Raw genomic sequence first — 19465 nt, 5'->3', positions numbered from 1 at the left:
TTGCAACAGAGTAGCTGCCTCTGGTCACCACCTGGGACCTGGAAGTCATTCACGTATTGATTCATCAAAACTTCTATTATGCTTTCTATGTGCTAGTACTTTCTATTTTCTAGGCGCTATTTCTAAGAGCCTTATGAATATTCACTGAATGCAGATACCAACGACACTATGAGCTAGGGACTATTATTATCTGTATTTCTGTAATGAGGAAACAGAGGCCCAGAGTTGAAGCAACTTGCCCAAGGTCACCCAGCTAATAAGTGGTGATGCTAGGATGGGGAGTCAGGCAGAAGGAACCCAGAGTCCATGCTCTTAACCCCTACCGCATGCTCCTTCATTATATACGTTGTGCTCTTTGGGAACTAGTGTTAAGTTCTCAGAATATTCATAATATTCATAATTTTTCTTACTGAAAAGTGGAAATAATAATTTCTAGCTTACAAGGTCTGGAGGACTAGTAAATAAGATGTGAAATAACCTAACACATGGCCTGGTACATGGTTCATCCTCAATAAGTGCATGTTTCTTTCCAGGCATTTGTAATTAGTTCTGAATCCACTTTCATGATCATTAGCTTATATGCAGCTTAGAATTTCCACATCCTCTATATAAAACATACAACCTGATACTAAGAGACTTGAAATGCGTTTTCACTGTTAGAGGACTCAGAGGCACTACCGCCAATTCAAGTAGCTTGGTCTCCTGGTCACCAGTTACTCTGGTTATGTGTTCCCTGAAAGGAACACACAAAAATACAGGATAATGCACATGGAAAATGGTCTACAGGGCACCTGGGTGGCTCAGTCATTAAGTGTCTGCCTTCGGCTCAGGTCATGATCCAGAGTCCTGGGACTGAGCCCCACATTGGGCTCCCTGCTCTGCAGGAAGCATGCTTCTCCCTCTCCCACTCCCCCTGCTTGTGTTCCCTCTCTCGCTTTGTCTCTCTCTGTCAAATAAATAAATATTTTTAAAAAATAAATAAAATCTTTAAAAAAAAGTGGTCTACAAAAAGCAATAAGATGCGGATAAAAATGAACCCAGGAGTTCCTAACCTGTGGTTCATGGACTCCCTTCCAAGTGTCCTATGAATTTAAGTAGGAAACATATTTCTATTTTTATTGGCGTCTAAGCAAAATTTAGCAATTCCTTCAATTATGAATGGAAGCAACAAACCAAAGTGTTATAATCCTAAGTAGGCACAACCAGGCAAACACTATCAAAGTCATTCAGCACCACTTTGAAACTACCAGTTACCGGGCCTATCCCTAGGTCTTACTATTTAGTGCATTAATTTTAAAAAGCATATATGTGATTTTATCACTAATTTGTTTCATGCTCTGTTAACTGTATTTCAATATAATTGAGTTCTTTTGTAATCCTTCATGTTCTTAAAAATACTAGTATGAGGAGGGGTCCAGGGACTTCTCCGGAGGGGCAAAGAGGTTCATGATACAAAAAGAGATTAAGAACTTCTGGATCTTCCAGAAACGCCCCTCACACCGATCTTGAGACTTCAGGAAGAGACAGAGCTCGGCTCTCAGACACTAAGCCCTTTGCCTCTACCTGCGGCCCTGGCTCCTCCAGCTGCCTCTGCAAATACTCCAAGAGCACCACCACCTCGTCCCCGCTCTCCGGGTGCCGCTCCCGCACCCAGGCCTGCAGGTCCCCCGGCAGGATGGTCAGGAACTGCTCCAGCACCAGCAGCTCCAGGATCTGCTCCTTGCTGTGCGTCTCGGGCCGCAGCCAGCGTCGGCAGAGCTCCCGGAGCCGGCTCAGCGCCTCGCGGGGCCCCTCGGCCTCGGGGTAGCGGAAGCCCCGGAAGCGCCGGCGCGAGCGCTCGGGGCCAGGCGCCGGGCTGCCGGGCGCACCCGCCTCTGCCGCCGGCGCGGGGGCGTCCTCCTCCTCCACCTTCACCGTCAAGACCCCAGTCAGGAGCCCCGGCCGCTCCTCCGCAGAGTGGGCGTCCAAGGCCGCGCTGGCCTTCGACTCTCTGGCCATCCCGGGCCTCGCGCCGGCGAGCGCCTCTACTTCCCGGGCGGATCCTCGAGTGTGGAGTCGCTCCCGGCCGGCACGACTGCGGGCTGCACGGGGCACGGCTCTCCCGCGGCCACAAGCCGGCCGCGCCGTCCTCCGCTCCCGCCCCGAGGCCCGCCGCCAGTGTCTCCGCGACTGGCCGGCACAGGCGCGCGCCCTGAGCGCAGCAGTGCCCGGAGCCCAGGCGCCGGAAGCTCGGCACCGGAAGCCGGGGGCCCGCGCCATTTCCTCGGCTCTCTAGGACGCGCCTCTCGGTGGCGGCCCCGAGTTAACCCTTCAGCTGCCGGGCCCGCCGCGGGACGAGGCCGGCTCTGTAGAGGAACTAAGACCTCACCTCTAAATCCCGGGGCTCTGCTGTAAGCTCGGCCAAAGAGCTGGCGTGCATCGGACACTAACGTTCAGAAGAAGGTCCGCTTCCTCGGCGTCCTTAGAGCTCTGGCAGGAGGGCCTGCAAAAGAAGCCGGAGCCATCGCCAGGCGCCTGCTTGGGAGAGAGCAGTGGCTGCCCCAGGGCCTTGCCTGCCTCCAGCTGTCACTATCCTGCCCTTTAAGGCCAAAGGCCTGGAGGAACGCCCTCCCTATCCCTGTCTAGTCCGCTTGCATTCATCCTCACCACGTTGTAGGCGGCAAACCGCCAACAAAGCCATTCCGACCCCTCCAGCCGAATTAACTAGAAGTGCCCAACCTCCCCCACCAGTTACCACTTTACATTTTCCAGGGCCTCCTTTCAGCAGCCAGGCTTATGCGGCTCCCTACTTCGGGGAACTCTGCTGTCCCTGGTTTCGGGAACCTATTCTCTTCCTGCTTGCTTTCTTTTTGTTTTCTTCCCAGTTCCCATTCAGGGTCTAGCTTCAGACTCTGAAGCCAACATACCTGGGCTCATAATCCTGGCTTTATTTACCACTTACTAGCTGGGTGACCTCCGTTAACTACATAACCTCTTTGTGCCTGACTTTTCCAATCTTAACTGGGGGTAATAATAGTAGATAGGGATGTTGTGAGCAGTAAGTGAGTTTTTTTTGTGTGTGAAGTTCTTAGAATAATGGCTGACCTATAGTAAGCGAGGCCTTCACTAAAATGGAAGGAAACCCTGAGATTCCTTTGAGCCAGAGGAGGCAAGATTTAAGCCAGAAGTGACAGCAGTTATTTTGCTGGACTGAGATGTCCGTAAGTCCCCTTTCTACTCAGTGGAATGCAAGTTTGGTATAGAAGTTTATAAAGTGGAAAAGTACCATGCTGGTACCTTCCTGAGTTTTTATTCCTCCGTCTATCCCTCTGTGGTTCAAAGGGTAGCAAGAAAGGGATAGAACTTAAGAAAATGAGAGGTCCCAAAGGCTGTTACAAATGAAAACTGCTAGAAAATATTTGTCTCTTGATGAGCCGCCACAAGAGGTACAAGGCATTGACATGAAGCATTGTTGGCAAAACAAGTGAACCTGAATCAAATTAGGTTTCTAGATCCTAGTAGTTGCATATCGGTGAGATTCAGAAGCAAGTTAGCATTTTTCACACTGCACAGCACATTAGAATTATTGGGGAGCGTTAAAGCATCTTGATATCTTGGTTGCAACCAAGATCAATTCAATCAGAAGGTCGAAGGATGGAACTTAGGTGTGCATAACTATAAAATTTTCATAGGTAGTTGTGATATGCAGGTACGTTTGAGAATTAATGAGCTCAATGGTACTTAAAAGAAGCAATAAATAAAATTCAGAATGTGGGATATTCCATAGGACAGAAAAACCTGGATCCTCAACAAATACATGGCATTTTTTGAAAAGGCAGCAGAGAAAAGGGAACTGTTTTAAATTAAAGGAGACCGAATAGATGTATCAGCCAAATGCAAACCTTATTTGGAAACTGATCAGAGCAAAACAGCTGTAAAAACACATTTGGGACAACTGGGAAAACTAAAACACAATGATATTAAGGAGTTACTATCAATTTAGTTGTCATAATGATATTGGGGTTATGTTAAGGAAAAAAGGCCTCATTTGATAGAAATTTATACTGAGGTACTTGTCGGTGTACTGATATAATGTCTGGATTTGCTTTAAAATAATCATAACTAGGGGCACCTGGTGGCTCAGTTTAGCCTCAGACTCTTGATCTCAGCTCAGGTCTTAAGCTCTGAGTTTGGGCCCCGTGTTGGGCTCCACACTGGGCATGGAGCCTACCTAAAATTAATAAATAAAATACTCAGAACTAGAGAAAACACACAAAGAAAGGTACCGCGATAGCTGTTGAAGTTGAGCGAGAGGCATAGGGGTTCACTGTAATATGCTCTTTACACTTATACATATTTGAAGTTTTCCACAGAAATTTGCTTTTTAAGTATACAAAGTCCTACTTCTTTCTTGAATAATTCAGTCCAAAAGCCTTTAAGTGGTGCCAGGACGCTGGGATCATGACCTGCTTAACTTTAACCAGGTGCCCCACTGTAGACCTATTTTAACCCCTACACTGCTTTTCCCTGTTGAGGAGCAGTCATCTTGCTGCCAGAGAAAATTAAAAAATGATAGTATGGCTATATGACCTTTTAAAGATATGATCAACTTTTTTTAAAGATTTTATTTTTTAAGTAATCTCTACACCCAACATGGGGCTCAAACTCACAACCCCAAGACCAAGAGTCCCGTGCTTGCTGACTGAGCCAGCCAAGGACCCCAATATGATCAGCTTTTAAAGACCCCTAGAAACTAAAAGACTCACTTCTCTGCTGAGCACAGAGAAATTTAGGGGCTGCTCAAGTTCCTCACATAATTGGTAGCAAAGTTAGGACTAGAAGCTTTGTTATTCAGAGCTTCAGTTATCCAGTGAAATTTTTACCCATTATTGTTTCTCATGAACTCATGAACAGTGCCCCTCATCTATACTATTCATCAGTCACTATCCAGGTAACAAGGGTTACTCTCTCAGCTCGGGGAATTTAGAGTCCCATGAATAAGACTGGAATTTCAGTCATCCCTGAAGAAGCAGATTCAGGAGAGTAGAAAATAGAATTTGAGAACATGGGAAAGAAGTACATTACACCAAGTGCTTATATTTCCCCATTATATTCATTATGTTGAAAACTATAAGTAGGTATCTTTGATTTAACTCTGAGGTCTCTAAAAGTCCCTCAGATGGTACATTTCTTCTTGTTTATTGCTTAAAGACATAAAAACTTAATCCTGACACATCTTAATGGAAATATTAAGATCAAATTAAGTGTCCAAGTAACAGTTGAGATGTTGCTATAATTGTTAGAGGCAGGTCTGACCCTTCTAGGCATCAGTATATAGAAGTCTTCAGAACAATGGAGAAGAAACAATTCTCCAACCTGCATAGAAACCTTAAAAATGCCTACGTGTTAGGTATTTTGTATTAAGGGAATCAACCATATAGATTCTTATGAAACTGTTACAACATGAACTGTACTAGTTCCAAAATCATACAGTATTTTTTCCTAATTCTGTATCCTCTGTGTGAGACTACAGATGATTCAACAGAATTTATTTTATATGTTGCATCAGGAAAAATAGGATGCTCCTTTGTCTACACCTATTGTTTATAGAGCTGGGAGTTGGGTGAGGTGAGAGAGGCACTTAGGTCACAGAATTTAAGAGAGTGGATGTGTCCTTAGATTTGGGCCCTCAGTGCCTCTCTCGCCTCACCCTACTCCTGGCTCTGTATAGACACAACATTAGAATCCATTAAGCATTTTTATATTTATCTCCTCTGACTCTTCCATTGGTGAGGAAGTGGCATTGCTAGGAGTCTCCCTCATGTCTCTTCACACTCTATTCCTAACTTCCACTACCCGTCTCTTTCTTAGAAACTGCACGTTTAAGCAAGAGTCTTGTTTCTACAGTGAGAGGGTTCCTGATTAATTCATTCATCCAGGTATGTTTATTTGATTTCACCCCAGATACAAAGTGGAGTTTGGGAGAAATCACAAAAGAAATGAAAAGTGTGATTCTTGACCTTGCGATGCCTAGAAATGTATCAGGGAGAAAGTAAAAGGCAAAACCTAAAAATACAGAAAGTAACACTACAAAATGATAATGTGCAGAGAAGAGGTTGAATACAGCTTTAAAACCGCTGTAGCGGGACGCCTGGGTGGCTCAGTCAGTTAAGCGGCTGCCTTCGGCTCAGGTCATGATCCCAGGGTCCTGGGATCGAGCCCCACATCGGACTCCTTGCTCGGCGGGGAGCCTGCTTCTCCCTCTGCCTGCCTCTCCCCCTGCTTGTGTTCTGTCTCTCTGACAAATAAATAAATAAATAATCTTAAAAAAAATAAAAATAAAAAATAAAACCGCTGTAGGGTCACCCCTTCAAGAGCACGGTGGTTAGGAGCGCTGGCCCAGGCGTAGTCCACCCTTCACAAAATCATAAAAAAAATACATTTACAATACTGCATGTACATTTATTGTAAAAATAAACAAGCAAAAAGCCCCCCACGTGTAGGTGCCCCAGACTGTGGGCAGCGCTCTTCCCAGGTGGTGTTCCCCTGCCTGGAGGCTTGGGCTCAGCAGCTGCCACACCGGGAAAATTTATGGAAAACAATTTTGAGAAAGATAGTAAGATATTACCTCTGAGAACAATTTCATTTTAGCTGAGCTTTCAACATCTGGTGCTTTTCTTAATGATTAGAATGTATTGCTATTTCAAAAACTACCTATTTTCTTTTCTTTTAAGATTTATTTATTTATTTGAGAGAGAGAGCAGCCACATGTACAAGCAAGGCTAAGGGCAGAGGGAGAGGGAGAGAGAGAATCTTCAAGCAGACTCCCCACTGAGCATGGAACCCAACGCAGGGCTTGATCCCAGGACCCTGAGATCACGACCTGAGCTGAAATCAAGAGTTGGCCACCTAATGACTGAGCCACCAGGGTGCCCCCAAAACTACCATTTTTTAAAAAAGATCTTCAAATACATTTTTGTGCTCTATCTGAATGAATATTTGCTCATCTATAAATAAAATTAAGAAAATAAAAGCCCCTCCCCCAAAAAAGATATGGTAGGCATTTATTTTTATTCCTATCAGCGTATTTTTTGTACCACTGCTTTCTCTACTAAGTCAGGGGTCAACAAACTACTGTCTACAGACCAAAATTGGCCCACTGCCTGTTTTTGTATGGCGTGAGCAAGAAATTATTTTATATTTTCATATTGTTGAGGAAAAATCAGAATATGATGTGAAAATTGCAGAAATTCAAATTTCAGTATCTATAAATAGTTTTATTAGAACACATTCATGTTCATTTATATATTATCTATGACTGTGTTTGCCTTATAATGGTAGCACCCCAATTAAGCAAAATGTTATTCCTCAATTTTTTCATTCTTCCCATTAGAAAACCTGTCTTACAAAAAATGTATTATTACTTTTAACAAAAATAATTTTTATTAAATTTCTAATCAAATACTATAATAATTTATTTTCTTTCATTAAAAGACTTAAATGTTTACCACCTTATCAGTTTGGGAAGACAAAGAGTAAAAATGCAGCAAAGTGATCAAAAGACAAATTCAGAGACAGAATAAATGCAGCCTATTTAAATGCCTGCCCGGCTCTGGTGGCTGCTGCCAGAGTGCTGATTCTAAGCCTCAGAATAAGTAATAGTTCAAAATCTCCTCCAGCTTCAACATGTCCCAGGGAGAAATTTTGGTGACTTCAAAGAAGACCTGGTGACAATACTTGGAATGCACAGTCTTGAGCCTATTTCAAAGATGCAAAATCAGCAGGATGTTCAACTGCTTGCCCAAGGGGTGAAGATCAGAGGTCTTGTAGCCACTGTAATACTCCAGGGTAGGAGCCCAGTGTCTGAACTTCTTCAGTAGAGGGTCAGGAGGAAGGAGTCAGCCGCTAGCTTGGAGGCCCTCTACTGGATACATTCCTGTTCCTGCAGTCATCTCATGGATGAAGCAGGACAAGGTCAATGTCTTCATGCTGGCATGGAGATACCTAGCATATCTGCACAGGAAATGATAGGCAATGGGAATGTTGATATCAAATTTGAAGGTTTGCAGGTTGCTGACTTCCATAGTGAGCATCTCATCTTGCTTATAAATATCATCTAAAAATCTAATTTGATCCTATTCAATTTAATTTCCCCACTTTACTGTTTAGAGTCCTAGCAGCAGGAAAGCACTATTTCTAAATTCTGACTTAGCTTTTCTGTCACTTTACAAGTCTGTCAAATAACTGAGGTCAACTTAACTATAGAGAACCAAGATGATGGTATGCCTACATACATTTTAAGATCAAAGGAAAATGATCTTGCATGAAACGCTGACCATTTCAGAGAGTGAACAAAGTGTGTGCAGAAAGTGGTTCCCAAGCACAAAATTTCTGGAGAAATTAACCAGGTTAGGAGACATCTACAAGACTGGGTTGGATGCTTCCCTGCATTTCAGGGGTAGAAAAGTCTGTGAATTTAAGAATTAAAATCACACTTGATCTTACCCAAAAGGCCGAGAAGCGATTAAAATCGTAACTCTGGCCTTCACTTGGCTCAGAGGCTGAGCTTAAACTTCGTTTCCAAGAGAAGTTCTGGTTCTTGCTTCCAGTAGGCACAAGTGGGGTTTGCAATTCACTAGTAGAAGTATTTCCTCCGTGAAGATGGTGGACAGGTTCCTTTCTGAGATCAACAAAAGGAGCGTGGGAAGTAGGAAACCTCCACCAAGGGGCAATGATAAAGAGGGCCGAAGGGAGCGAGGAGGAGCGAAGGATATTAAGACGGTTGAAGGCGAATATCCAAGCAGCGTAGAAGACGTTTGAGCAGTAGAGGGGGTCACTGGTACAAACTCCTCTTCGGCGACCCAGGGGCTCAGGGCACAGAGGCGGAGCCTAACCACAAGCTCCGCCTCGCCTCTCCACCCACTGCCCCAGAGAAGCCTCCGGCGCTGGCGTTTCCCGTCCCCGCCCGCGCGCGCTGCGTCCTCGCCCAGCAATCCGCCGGAAGCGGAAGTCGCGGCAGAAGCGTTGCCGAAGCGCCTCGGCGGGTGGGAAGTACCGGCTGCCGCTGTGTCTGTGGTAACTGTCCGGCGTTGGTCCTTGGCTCGCCCGTGAGGGCGTGGCTCATGGCCCCGGTGTCCCGGTCCCGTTACGTCGAGGACACCGCGGGCTCTCGGAGGTGGCGACGCAGCTCGTCGGGGAGCCCGCCGTCTGCGCAGGCCAGACGCTCCCCGTTGGGAGGCCGTGGCCGCTCTCACTCCCGCGGCCTCGAGGGCCTCAGGCCTCCGTGGGGAGGGTCGGGCGTTGGCGCCCCTTGCCCGCCTGGCCGCCGTCGAGAGGCGGCCCCGGCGTCCCGCAACTACGCATTCTCATCCTCTTCCGTCTGCTATGGCGGGTACCGCTACCCTCACCACGACTATGCGGGCGACCGGCAGTGGGCGGAGGAGCGCGAGAAGGAGGAGGAGGAGAGCTACCGGCAGAGGAGGCTGAAAGAGAGAGAGAGGATTGGGGAGTTGGGAGCTCCTGAGGTGTGGGGGCTGTCTCCAAAGTTTCCTGAGCCGGATTCTGATGAGCACACCCCCGTGGAGGGTGACGAGGTGAAGACTCAGAAGCCCAGCAGTTCAGACTCCAGCTCCGAAGAAAAAAGGAAGAAGACCGGTCGTTCAAAAAGCAAGAAAAAAAGAAAGAAAAAGTCCAAAAGGAAGCATAGGAAATATTCTGATAATAGTGATGCGAATTCAGACTCCGACACTGATTCTAGCTCTGATGATGATAAAACGAAAGCCAAAAAAGCCAAGAAGAAGGAGAAGAAAAAGAAACACAGGGGTAAAAAAACCAAGAAGAATAAGAAGACTAAAAAAGAATCCAGTGACTCAAGCTTTAAAGATTCAGAAGGGGAGTTGCCGGAAGATACCTGGATTGGGCAGTCAGAGATTGCAGATACCATGGATCTGATAGGTCCAGAAGCACCTGTAATACACACCTCCCGAGATGACAAACCTTTGAACTATGGCCATGCTCTGCTCCCAGGTGAAGGTGCAGCAATGGCGGAGTATGTAAAAGCTGGAAAGCGAATCCCACGAAGAGGTGAAATTGGGCTGACAAGTGAAGAGATTGCTTCATTTGAATGCTCAGGTTATGTTATGAGTGGTAGCAGGCATCGTAGAATGGAGGCTGTACGACTGCGTAAAGAGAACCAGATCTACAGTGCTGATGAGAAGAGAGCCCTTGCATCCTTTAACCAGGAAGAGAGACGGAAGAGAGAGAATAAGATTCTAGCCAGTTTCCGAGAGATGGTGTACAGAAAGACAAAAGGGAAAGATGACAAGTAATGACTTTTTGTTGTTCAACAGGACTTTTAACCATTTTATATGACCAAATAGTGTGAAAAGATTTCATGGTGCTACTGTATCTACTATGTTAGAAAGTCCTTCAAGAAAAAGCTGCTGTTTGAGATCTCTTTAACAATTTATTTTGTTATTTTTAATTTAATATGTGCACATGGCTTAACAAATATTCAAGTACTACAGTTGGAGAGTTAATAAAAGGTCTTTCATCCTAGTCCCTGATTCTTCTCCTCAAAGAAATCTCTTCTTGATGTCTGTTATATCTGTTCATAAGTTCTGTGTATATACAAGCACGTTGCAGGTTAAAGGTTGGAGTTATTAACCTGAAGATTATTTTCCTGTTGAACCTGACCTCTCTCTCTCTCTCTTGAAGGGCTTCATGGAGCCCTTCATTTGCCCCTAGCAGGACCAGAAGAACCCCAGAAAGAACAAAGGATTCAAATGAGTGTATATTTCTGGTTGCAGTTAACAGATTGTGTTAAAAAATAAAGGAGATTTATTGGTTCGTGTAACTGAAAAGCCCTGCAGGAAAATGGGTTTCCTGCATGGCTTTATGGGACCTTAACTTTTTTCTCTCCATGGGTCACTTTCCTCCGTAGCCTGTTTTCCCTTAAATAACAAAAGGGTTGCCAAAGGTCCTGAGTTTGGTTATATACTTCCTGGTCCACCTCTGGGGAGAGAAAACATTTCTGTCTTGGCATTCCAAACAAGAATCCTGAGATGACCCTAATTGGATTAGCTTAGGTCACATGCCCACTCTCATAAAAGGTACTGTTGTCACGGAGATAGGCCTACTCCTGGAGCTGTGAGTATAGTCAATTTATAGGCTACATGGGGAAGAAGTGGATACCTGAATGAAAATCAGGGTAATGTTGGGAAGGTGTATAGGCAACCAACAAACGCCCACTATAGTTTTGAATGATTTCTAAAAAACACAGTACATGTGCTGAAAGCCAAAATTTTCTTGAAGCTTGCTTTTGACTATTAGGGAATACCTGGCTGAAGGAGACATAGGGTTTATCCATCAAAATAGATCTGAAAAGAAAAGATGAAGGTCCATTGTGCTTGGGTCTTCCAAAGAGTAGATTAGGTGCCACCTTAGACTAAGAGGAGAAAGAAAAAAAATGAGAAGGTATAAAGAATGAAGTTGGTGGAGTTCACGAAAAGATCAGATCAGGAGGGACCTCATGGACGACAAAGTTAGCATTGAAAGGCTGGCTAGCTCCAGTGTTAGAGAAGACTTTAGAGTGAGCTCCACTCATGGTCTATGATAAAGCCTTCATTGTCATCCAGTGACATCTGCCTGAATCCTAAGACTTCATTTCATCGCTAAGCAAACTATCTCATTTGAAAAGGGGACCCCCTTTTCAAGGCTCGAGACCCTACTAAGCCCCACAGAGCTGAGGGTGAAGGGGTGGGGTTCTAGAATCTCACAGGGCAGTATGAGGTGGAAGGGCACCTTCATCCTAGTAGATGACTTGATTGGCACTGGACCATACTACCTTGAGAATTTCCCCAGAGTATTGGGGAGCACTGGTAAAAGCCAATGTTACATATGTATATTTCTATCTTTAGAAACAAACCATACCACATTTCACCCATGAACTTACACCTTGCTTTTTTCACTTAATACATCTTGGAGATGTTTTAATCAATGCATATAAATACACCTTATTCTCTTTAATGACTTTACAATGTTCTATTGAATGAAAGGACCACATTTTATTGGATGTTTAAGATGTTTCCTGTATTTTGCAATTACACTGTACTGAAGTGAAAATCTTTGTGGATATGTGAGAATATTATCTGTAACATTCTCATCTAGAAATAGAATTCTTGGGTCAAAAAGAATTCTTTGGATCATCTAAAAATGGCCACCTATAAGTGGAGTTCTTGGATTAAATGGAAAATATTTATTAGGTGCTTTTTATATGCTAGGCACTATGGCAGGTACTGGATATAAACCAGAGAGCAAGTTAAGTTTGATCCTTGCCATCACAACAGAATTTTACATTCTACTGGAGGAGACAGACCTTTAAAAACTACGAGACAAATATGTATTAATTGCGGCATGCTGTGAAGAAAATAAGGGACTAGAGACAATAATAGAGGGAGGTTTTTGATAGGGTGGTCAGGAAAAATCTAAGAATGTCACATGTTCTATGTGCTTTTACATTTTAATAGATTTTGCAACATTGCTTTGTAAATAAGATGTACCAGTTTACACACCTACATCACCAACAATATTGTACTTCTAAACCTTTTGATCTTTGCCAATCTAATAGGTGAAAAATGGCGTTTCATTTTTTTCTTAGAGAGAGAGAGCATGAGCGGGTCTGGGGGAGGGGGGAGGGAGAGGGAGAGACAGTCTTAAGCAGACTCCCCACTGGGTGCAGGGCCCAACACGGGGCTCAATCTTACAACCCTGAGATCATGACCTGAGCTGAAATCAAGAGTCAGATGCTTAACCAACTAAGCCACCCAGGTGCCCCTCGGATTTTTCTTTATTAGTTTATTCATATGATGGTTTAAAGTTACAGATTTCCTAATATAAAACTATGGGTTAAGTTTATTGGACTCATTTGTAGGTTTTTTATTGTTTAGAGCAATCACTGGTCACATAATTTTCTATTTAAAATTCAGAATAATGAATAATATTTTGCTGAATATGTGGAAGCCGAGAGAAAAGCAGAAAGCATCATTACGAAAAGATAAGAACTGCTATCTTATGCTATAGCATGGTAGCATGACTTGTAATGCAATAGGGCCTCTACAGATCCTATAGAAGAAGCTTTCATTTTGAATATCTTAAGAATGGACCTGATGGAAACATACGGACCACCATTTTGTTTACAAAAATAAGGATAATCCTGAAAAATGATAATCTCAAATTTGAAAATTGATTTTTAAAATTAGCAACATGTAGTCTGTCCTGTAAGATAGCATCTTTATTAATTCTTATCTACCTCTACCCCTTCCAAAAGATAGACTACTTAAATTAAAAATGCAGACCTTGAATTTTTTTTAAAACTCTGCTTTGTTTAACTACATTTTGATTTTCTTTTTAAAGATTTTATTTATTTGACAGAGAGAGAGACAGCAAGAGAGGGAACACAAGCAGGGGCAATGGGAGAGGGAGAAGCAGGCTCTCTGCCAAGCAGGGAGCCCGATGCTGGGGGACCCTGGGATCATGACCTGAGTAGAAGGCAGACGCTTAATGACTGAGCCACCCAGGCGCCCCTACATTTTGATTTTCATGGGTTATTCAATACAATGCCAATCTAAGCCTTGATACTATGAGTGACGTTTAAGAAGCCAGCCATGGTAGAGAGTTTGAAAGGGGCAGTAAATTAAGATATATTTACTTCCTTTTTAAATTTTATGTCTATCTCTTACATAATTTTCAAAAAATATATAAGCCCTTCTTTAGAAAGAAAGAAAATCAGACATATGAGTTTTCTGTCAAAAAAAAAAGTTAACTTCTAATTAGTAAAGTATTTGCATTGACTGCATTTGTTTGCCTAAGGAAGTTTTAAGGTGAATATATTTAATTGGTATTTCTAAAAGATACTTCCAAGCGTCTGGCACCCAAGGAGGAGATGTTAACTCTCCTTGTTGTCATGAAACACGTTTTTTTCTTTTGCTGTGATAATTTCAATGCTGAAAACACTGAATAAATTACCTGTCATAAAATAATGATTAGTATATTTAATGATATTTCAAAACTATCAACTAATTAAACAGAAGTTGTTTAGATTTTTAAAAGGATTTATTTTATTCAAAGACTAAAAAACAGTTTTTGGTAAGGTGAATAAGAAGGAATATTTCTCTTTTCTTCTGTAGAATTATTTTTGTAAAGTGATATCTGATGTTTTTTTCCCCCTAAAACCTACATTCTCTGCAAAGTATTGCTGATTATACTTTTGTAGTAATCTACTTAATTTTTCATTACCTTAAATATTTCAATACAAATATATTTTCATTGTTCAATTTAATCTTCAGTTCTTTGATACTACGAAAAAAAAGGAAAAAAACGCCGATACGGTGACATTTATTTTTGCCGTTGTGTTTGACGACTTTTTAAATTGGGGAGAAATGGGAAGGTACGTGTCTGTGTTTAATTTGTGAGTGAGCAAAGTAGAAATGCCGGCTGTTCACGGTAACAGTTAACCGAGCGGGCCTGCTTTCCCTTAATAAAACCAACTTCGGCGTGCAGACGAGGGCCGCCCGCGCTCGCCCCTGCGCGCCGCCAGTGGGCGGAGCTCCGCCCCCTGCCGCGCGCCGGAAGCCGGACACCATCGAGCCGCGGTCCTCCCGCGTGCCTAGAGCGGAGGCGACGGTGCGCTGCGGAGCGGGCGTTGGCGCTGGGCGAGGATCCCGGGCCGCGCTGGAGCCCGCCGGGCTGGCCCTGAGGGTCGGTGCTGGGTGCGTGGTGTGTGCGCTCCGTCTGGGAAGGCCCTGCAGACCCGGGCTGGGGAGCGGCTGGTGTCCTAGGTGCAGAGAAGCTTTCTGCGACGGAGGGCCCGCAGGCCGGGTAGGGGGCCGGGGGCGTCCCGGAGCTGCGGATCTGCTGACCTGGGCCCAACTTAGGCTGCACTTGTTTCGTCCGCTGAGCGCAATTTTAAACAGGTGTTGAAGGTAAGCCTTAGAACGTAGTGCTTGAGCAGAAACCTGAAGAACATGAAAAGCCCTGTGTGGCCTTTGGGGGCACGCGCTTTCAGGCAGAGGGAACAGCAAGTGCATTCTCGAGGAATAGCAAGGAGACCGGGATGTAGACGCGACCGTAATGAACGGGGGCGGGGTGTGTAGAGGACGGTATCGAGAGGCTGGGGAGCGGGAGGAGGTGTTTATTGTGGAAGTAATTTGGTCGTTTCTTGGTGTGAAGAATTTTTGGACGATTTTAAGCAGAGGGAAAACATGATCTGATTTATGTTTTAAAGCATCTATAGCCGGGAACTCGCGGTGAGATAAGACCGTAAGGCCCCGAGAATGGAATCAGGGAAACTATTGCAAGTAATTCAGGTAGGAGATGCGGCTATCTTGAACTTGTGTTATGGTAGAAGTGGTTAGTCGTGGTCAGATTAATGATCTACCTGGAAGGCGGAGCCAGCAGTCTTTGCTGTTGGATCAGATGTGGATTATGAGAGAGAGAAGGCAAAGTTAAGTCCGAGGGTTTAAGAGCTCTTGGAGGAAAGGTCTGAGGTTGAGCTTTGGGATCTTGTGTAAGTTATTAAACTCTCCATGTCTCAGTATCCTTCTCTGTGCAATGAAGTTGGCAACTGTGTCTTGATACAGTTGTGTGAAGATTAAACGCATTAATACTCATAAAATACATAAAACAGTTGTGTTGGCTTATTGTTTTATTATGCTGAGACATGAAGGGTATATGGGCACTAATGAGAAAAAAAATTGGTGAGTTGAAGAGTGTTCGATGTGGAAGGACCCAGGAACAGGAAAGAGTATCATGAATTTGAGGAACTGAAAGTTCATTAGCTCATAAGAAAATTTTAAGCCATATTAGATGTCTTTAACTTGATACTAAGGGTAGTGATGAGTCACTAAATGCAGTAAATGCACAGCAGAGATACAGTCCTATCTTCTCTTTAGAAATATCACTGTTTGCAGTGTGGGAAATAGATTGGTGAGTCAGAAAGATCAGTCACAGTAGTCTGGATAGGAGGAGATGGTGGCAAGGGGGATGAAGAGGAGAGAATAGATTTGAGAGCTATTTAGGCAGAATCAATAGATCTTGATTGATCTGATGCACAAGATGTGAAAGTAGGCTGGAAGGGTCCATTTATCATATTATTTATTATATATTGTGTTTGATGCATTTAGTCATGTCATAGAAATGACCACCACTAATTCAGCAACATATGCTATGTATCTGTATTAGAGTTCTCCAGAGAAGCAGAACTGGTAGGAAATACATAGACATAGACACGTAGGGACAGATTAATTATGAGGAATTGGCTCATGAAATTACAGAACTGGCAAGTCCCCAAGATCTGCAGGGTGAGTCAGTGAGCTGGAGACCCAGGAGAGCCGATGGTTTAGTTCCATTCTGAGTCCGAAGGCCTGAGAACCGGGAGATCCGATGGTGCAGGGACAGTAGGAAGTAGAAGGCCAGCAGTCTCGAGATCCAGGAAGAGCTGATGTTTCCATTTGAGTCCGAAGGCAGGAAAAAAGCTGATGTCCCCGTGTGACGGCAGTCAAGCAGGGAGAATTCTCTTACTTGGGGGAGAGTCAGCCTTTTTGTTCTATTGAGACCTTCAACTGATTGGACGAAGCCCACCTACATTATAGAGGGCGTCTGTTTTACTCAGTCCACTGATGTAAATGTTACTCTCATCCCAAAACACACTCACAGAAACCCCCAGAATAATGTTTGACCAAATATCTAGGCACCCCATAATCAGGTGTTCACATAAAATTAACTGTTGCAATACCAAACTTTTATTTCTGGTTAATAATCATCACTTTCTTTGACTTTTTCATTTCTATTAAGAACAGTAGGATTTGGGGCGCCTGGGTGGCTCAGTCGTTAAGCGTCTGCCTTCGGCTCAGGTCATGATCCCAGGCTCCTGGGATCGAGCCCCTCATCAGGCTCTCTGCTCGGCGGGAAGCCTGCTTCTCCCACTCCCACTCCCCCTGCTTGTGTTCCCTCTCTCGCTATCTCTCTCTCTGTCAAATAAATAAATAAAATCTTTAAAAAAAACCAGTAGGATTTGACTTTTTAAATTTTAAGTCCATTTTTCGACCAATATATATATATGTATTTGGTGGGAGTTACCATCCACATCCAGGACTGTATAACAGCAAACTGTATTTGGAGCCCAACCAGGTTTTATAGTGTTTTTAAACCCAAGAGCCAATTTTCACAATTAATTTAGGTGTCTGTTTAATCCAGAACAATACCTCTTTTTATTTTTGTGAAATTGACTGTTGTAGATGAGCTGCATTCAGGATTTATCTGAAAGTCTCCTCATTATTAGATTCATATGAAACATTTAGTAAAAATGCTGCGTAAGTGATAAGGCACAAGGTCAGTTGTCTGACTGTTGGTGTTGCTGGGCTTGATCATTTAAGTTTGTGGCTTCCAGATGTCTCCATTGTTTTTTTGTAATTAATAAGCAGTCAGCATGGTGGTTCTTGGAGACTGTGAGAGTGTCCTTTCTCCCCACTCCTTTTGCCCAGTGACTTTACCCATTTGTGGTCTTTGGTTCAATTAGTTATTTCATCAAGCTGCAAAATGGTGATCTTTTCAGATTTATTATTCCTGCTCTGTCAGCTGGCAATCTTGTGTAGAACAAAGTTTTCTTATTTTGTATGTGTGTTCTGTTTTTAGGAATGGTTGTTTTGGAGGGAAAGAAATTGATAGTGATTATTGGAATTGTATGAACCCAGCAAAGGTGTATTGCTGTGGTTACTGTTACTACTACAGCTACTGTTTCTGTGATTCTTTTTTTTTTGGTAAAGATTTATTTATTTATTTGAGATTGGGGGGAAGGGGAGAGGCAGAGGGAAAGGGAGAAGCAGACTCCCCACTGAGCAGGGCACCCGATGCGGTACTTGATCCCAGGACCCTGGGATCATGACCTGAGCCGAAGGCAGACACTTAACCAACTGAGCCACCTGTTTCTGTGATTCTTGTTTTCACATTTTCAGGAGGAGACCGTGGAAAGGAAGTTCTCCAGGGCAGAGAGCGCAAGCCGGCTGACGCTGGGGATGGCGACAGCACTGGCTAATGCGCATTCCCCAGCTCCTCTGAATCTGAAGAAGGAGGGGCTTCGGATAGTGAAGGAGGATCCCTGCTCTACTTGGGAACAGGGATTCAAGCTGCCAGGAAACAGCACCGGCCTTGGACAAGAACCGCTGTGCAAACAGTTCAGGCAGTTGCGATATGAAGAGACCACAGGACCCCGCGAGGCACTGAGCCGGCTCCGGGAGCTCTGCCGACGCTGGCTGCGGCCCGAGACGCACAGCAAGGAGCAGATCGTGGAGCTGCTGGTGCTGGAGCAGTTCCTGACCATCCTGCCCGAGGAGCTGCAGGCCCGGGTGCGGGAGCACCACCCGGAGAGCGGCGAGCAGGTGGTGACTGTGCTGGAGGATTTGCAGCCAGAGCTTGGAGAAGCAGGACAACATGTGGTAAGGAGCAGATTCGTTCTTTTGCCGAAAAGCAGGAGCTGAGACCTTGGGCCGGAGAGGTGGGCATGAGCTCAGTAGCAGGAGAACTGCTAAGCTTTGGTTCGGTTTCTTTCCAGTCTGGCCGCTCGAAGCTGTAGGTCAGCCTCCCCTGCTGTCCGCTGGGATGAACTGAACGTGCTGATTCCCCAGCTGCTTTTCTCCACCCCCCCGACACCTGGTTTCTCTACTCCTTCCTCACGTGGAAGTGTTTCCTGAACAGTTTCCGCCTAAGCCCACATGTCCCTAACTGTGCCTACATAACCGTCCCTAGGGCCCAGACCAGGCAAAGAAGCAGAAGATGCTCGCAGCGCGGGAGCCGCAGGTCCAGGCTGAGCGTGACATCCCAAAGCCTGAAGAAGAGAAGGGTAAGAAACAGCTGCATCTTCTCACGTGGGACAGCTTTGGCGTCCCCTCCGGCAGCCCAGCTTTTGTGTTTGTTTTGAGTCGGGTTTATTGAGGTATAATCTACACACAGTAGAAATCACTCTGTAAGTGTCCGGGTCAGTGAGTTTTCACAAATGTGACAAAACTCAGTCTTCTAATCACCGCCACAATCTGGATCTGGAGGATTACTATCACCCCAAACATTTCCCCCCATCCTTTCCTTGGTGTTTCTGTTCAGCAGAAACCAAAGGCCTCTCCTGTGCCACCCTTCATCTCCTCCTCCTTCCAGCTACCATGGGGGTGAATAAACAAGGTTCGCTGGTTTCTCACCCGAGGCGAAGAACCCCAGCCACGTGGGCCAGTGCTCATTTTTTCTTGTCTCCTTCAAGTTGTTGTAGTATTATTACTGTCCTTTCTTTCTAAATGTCACCTAGAGGGCGCCTGGGTGGCTCAGTTGGTTAAGCGACTGCCTTCGGCTCAGGTCATGATCCTGGAGTCCCGGGATCGAGTCCCACATCGGGCTCCCTGCTCAGCAGGGAGTCTGCTTCTCCCTCTGACCCTCCTCCCTCTCG

General features: G+C 44.7%; 3 protein-coding genes across 3 annotated transcripts in view; 2 read left to right on the top strand and 1 right to left on the bottom strand.

Moving 5' to 3' along the window:
* The window catches only part of LOC145722894 (zinc finger protein with KRAB and SCAN domains 4-like), a 12737-nt gene extending 10478 nt beyond the window's left edge, over window positions 1-2259 (bottom strand). The window contains exons 1-2 of the mRNA XM_081827519.1: window positions 1564-2259; window positions 5-38 (exon numbers count right to left, since the gene is read on the bottom strand). Of these exons, the coding sequence (XP_081683645.1) occupies window positions 5-38; window positions 1564-2259 (730 nt within the window). The remainder of the gene's footprint in view (window positions 1-4; window positions 39-1563) is intronic.
* A 6777-nt stretch (window positions 2260-9036) lies between these two features.
* On the top strand, window positions 9037-10647 carry NKAPL (NFKB activating protein like). The gene has a single exon (XM_006736762.3). It carries the CDS (start codon window positions 9102-9104, stop codon window positions 10305-10307), a length of 1206 nt encoding a protein of 401 aa, XP_006736825.1. The 5' UTR covers window positions 9037-9101; the 3' UTR covers window positions 10308-10647.
* Window positions 10648-14659: 4012 nt separating this feature from the next.
* LOC102740988 (zinc finger and SCAN domain-containing protein 26) lies at window positions 14660-19454 on the top strand. Its single transcript, XM_081827390.1, has 3 exons — window positions 14660-14736; window positions 17991-18470; window positions 18781-19454. The coding sequence occupies exons 2-3, from the start codon at window positions 18051-18053 to the stop codon at window positions 18964-18966; spliced, it is 606 nt and encodes a 201-aa protein (XP_081683516.1). The 5' UTR covers window positions 14660-14736; window positions 17991-18050; the 3' UTR covers window positions 18967-19454.
* Window positions 19455-19465: the final 11 nt, after the last annotated feature.

This window comes from Leptonychotes weddellii, chromosome 8 (genome assembly GCF_054177405.1).
Source record: "Leptonychotes weddellii isolate Sample4059 chromosome 8, ASM5417740v2, whole genome shotgun sequence".
Lineage (NCBI taxonomy): Eukaryota > Metazoa > Chordata > Mammalia > Carnivora > Phocidae > Leptonychotes > Leptonychotes weddellii.
The sequence above is the reverse complement of the archived record's forward strand: the minus strand, read 5'-3'. Positions and strand labels throughout refer to the sequence as shown.

Coding starts and splice junctions, on each gene's coding strand:
- NKAPL (XM_006736762.3), top strand. CDS start 9,102: ATGGCCCCGGTGTCCCGGTCCCGTTACGTCGAGGACACCGCGGGCTCT.
- LOC102740988 (XM_081827390.1), top strand. CDS start 18,051: ATGGCGACAGCACTGGCTAATGCGCATTCCCCAGCTCCTCTGAATCTG. Junction 18,471..18,780: donor GAGAAGCAGGACAACATGTG/GTAAGGAGCAGA, acceptor AACCGTCCCTAG/GGCCCAGACCAGGCAAAGAA.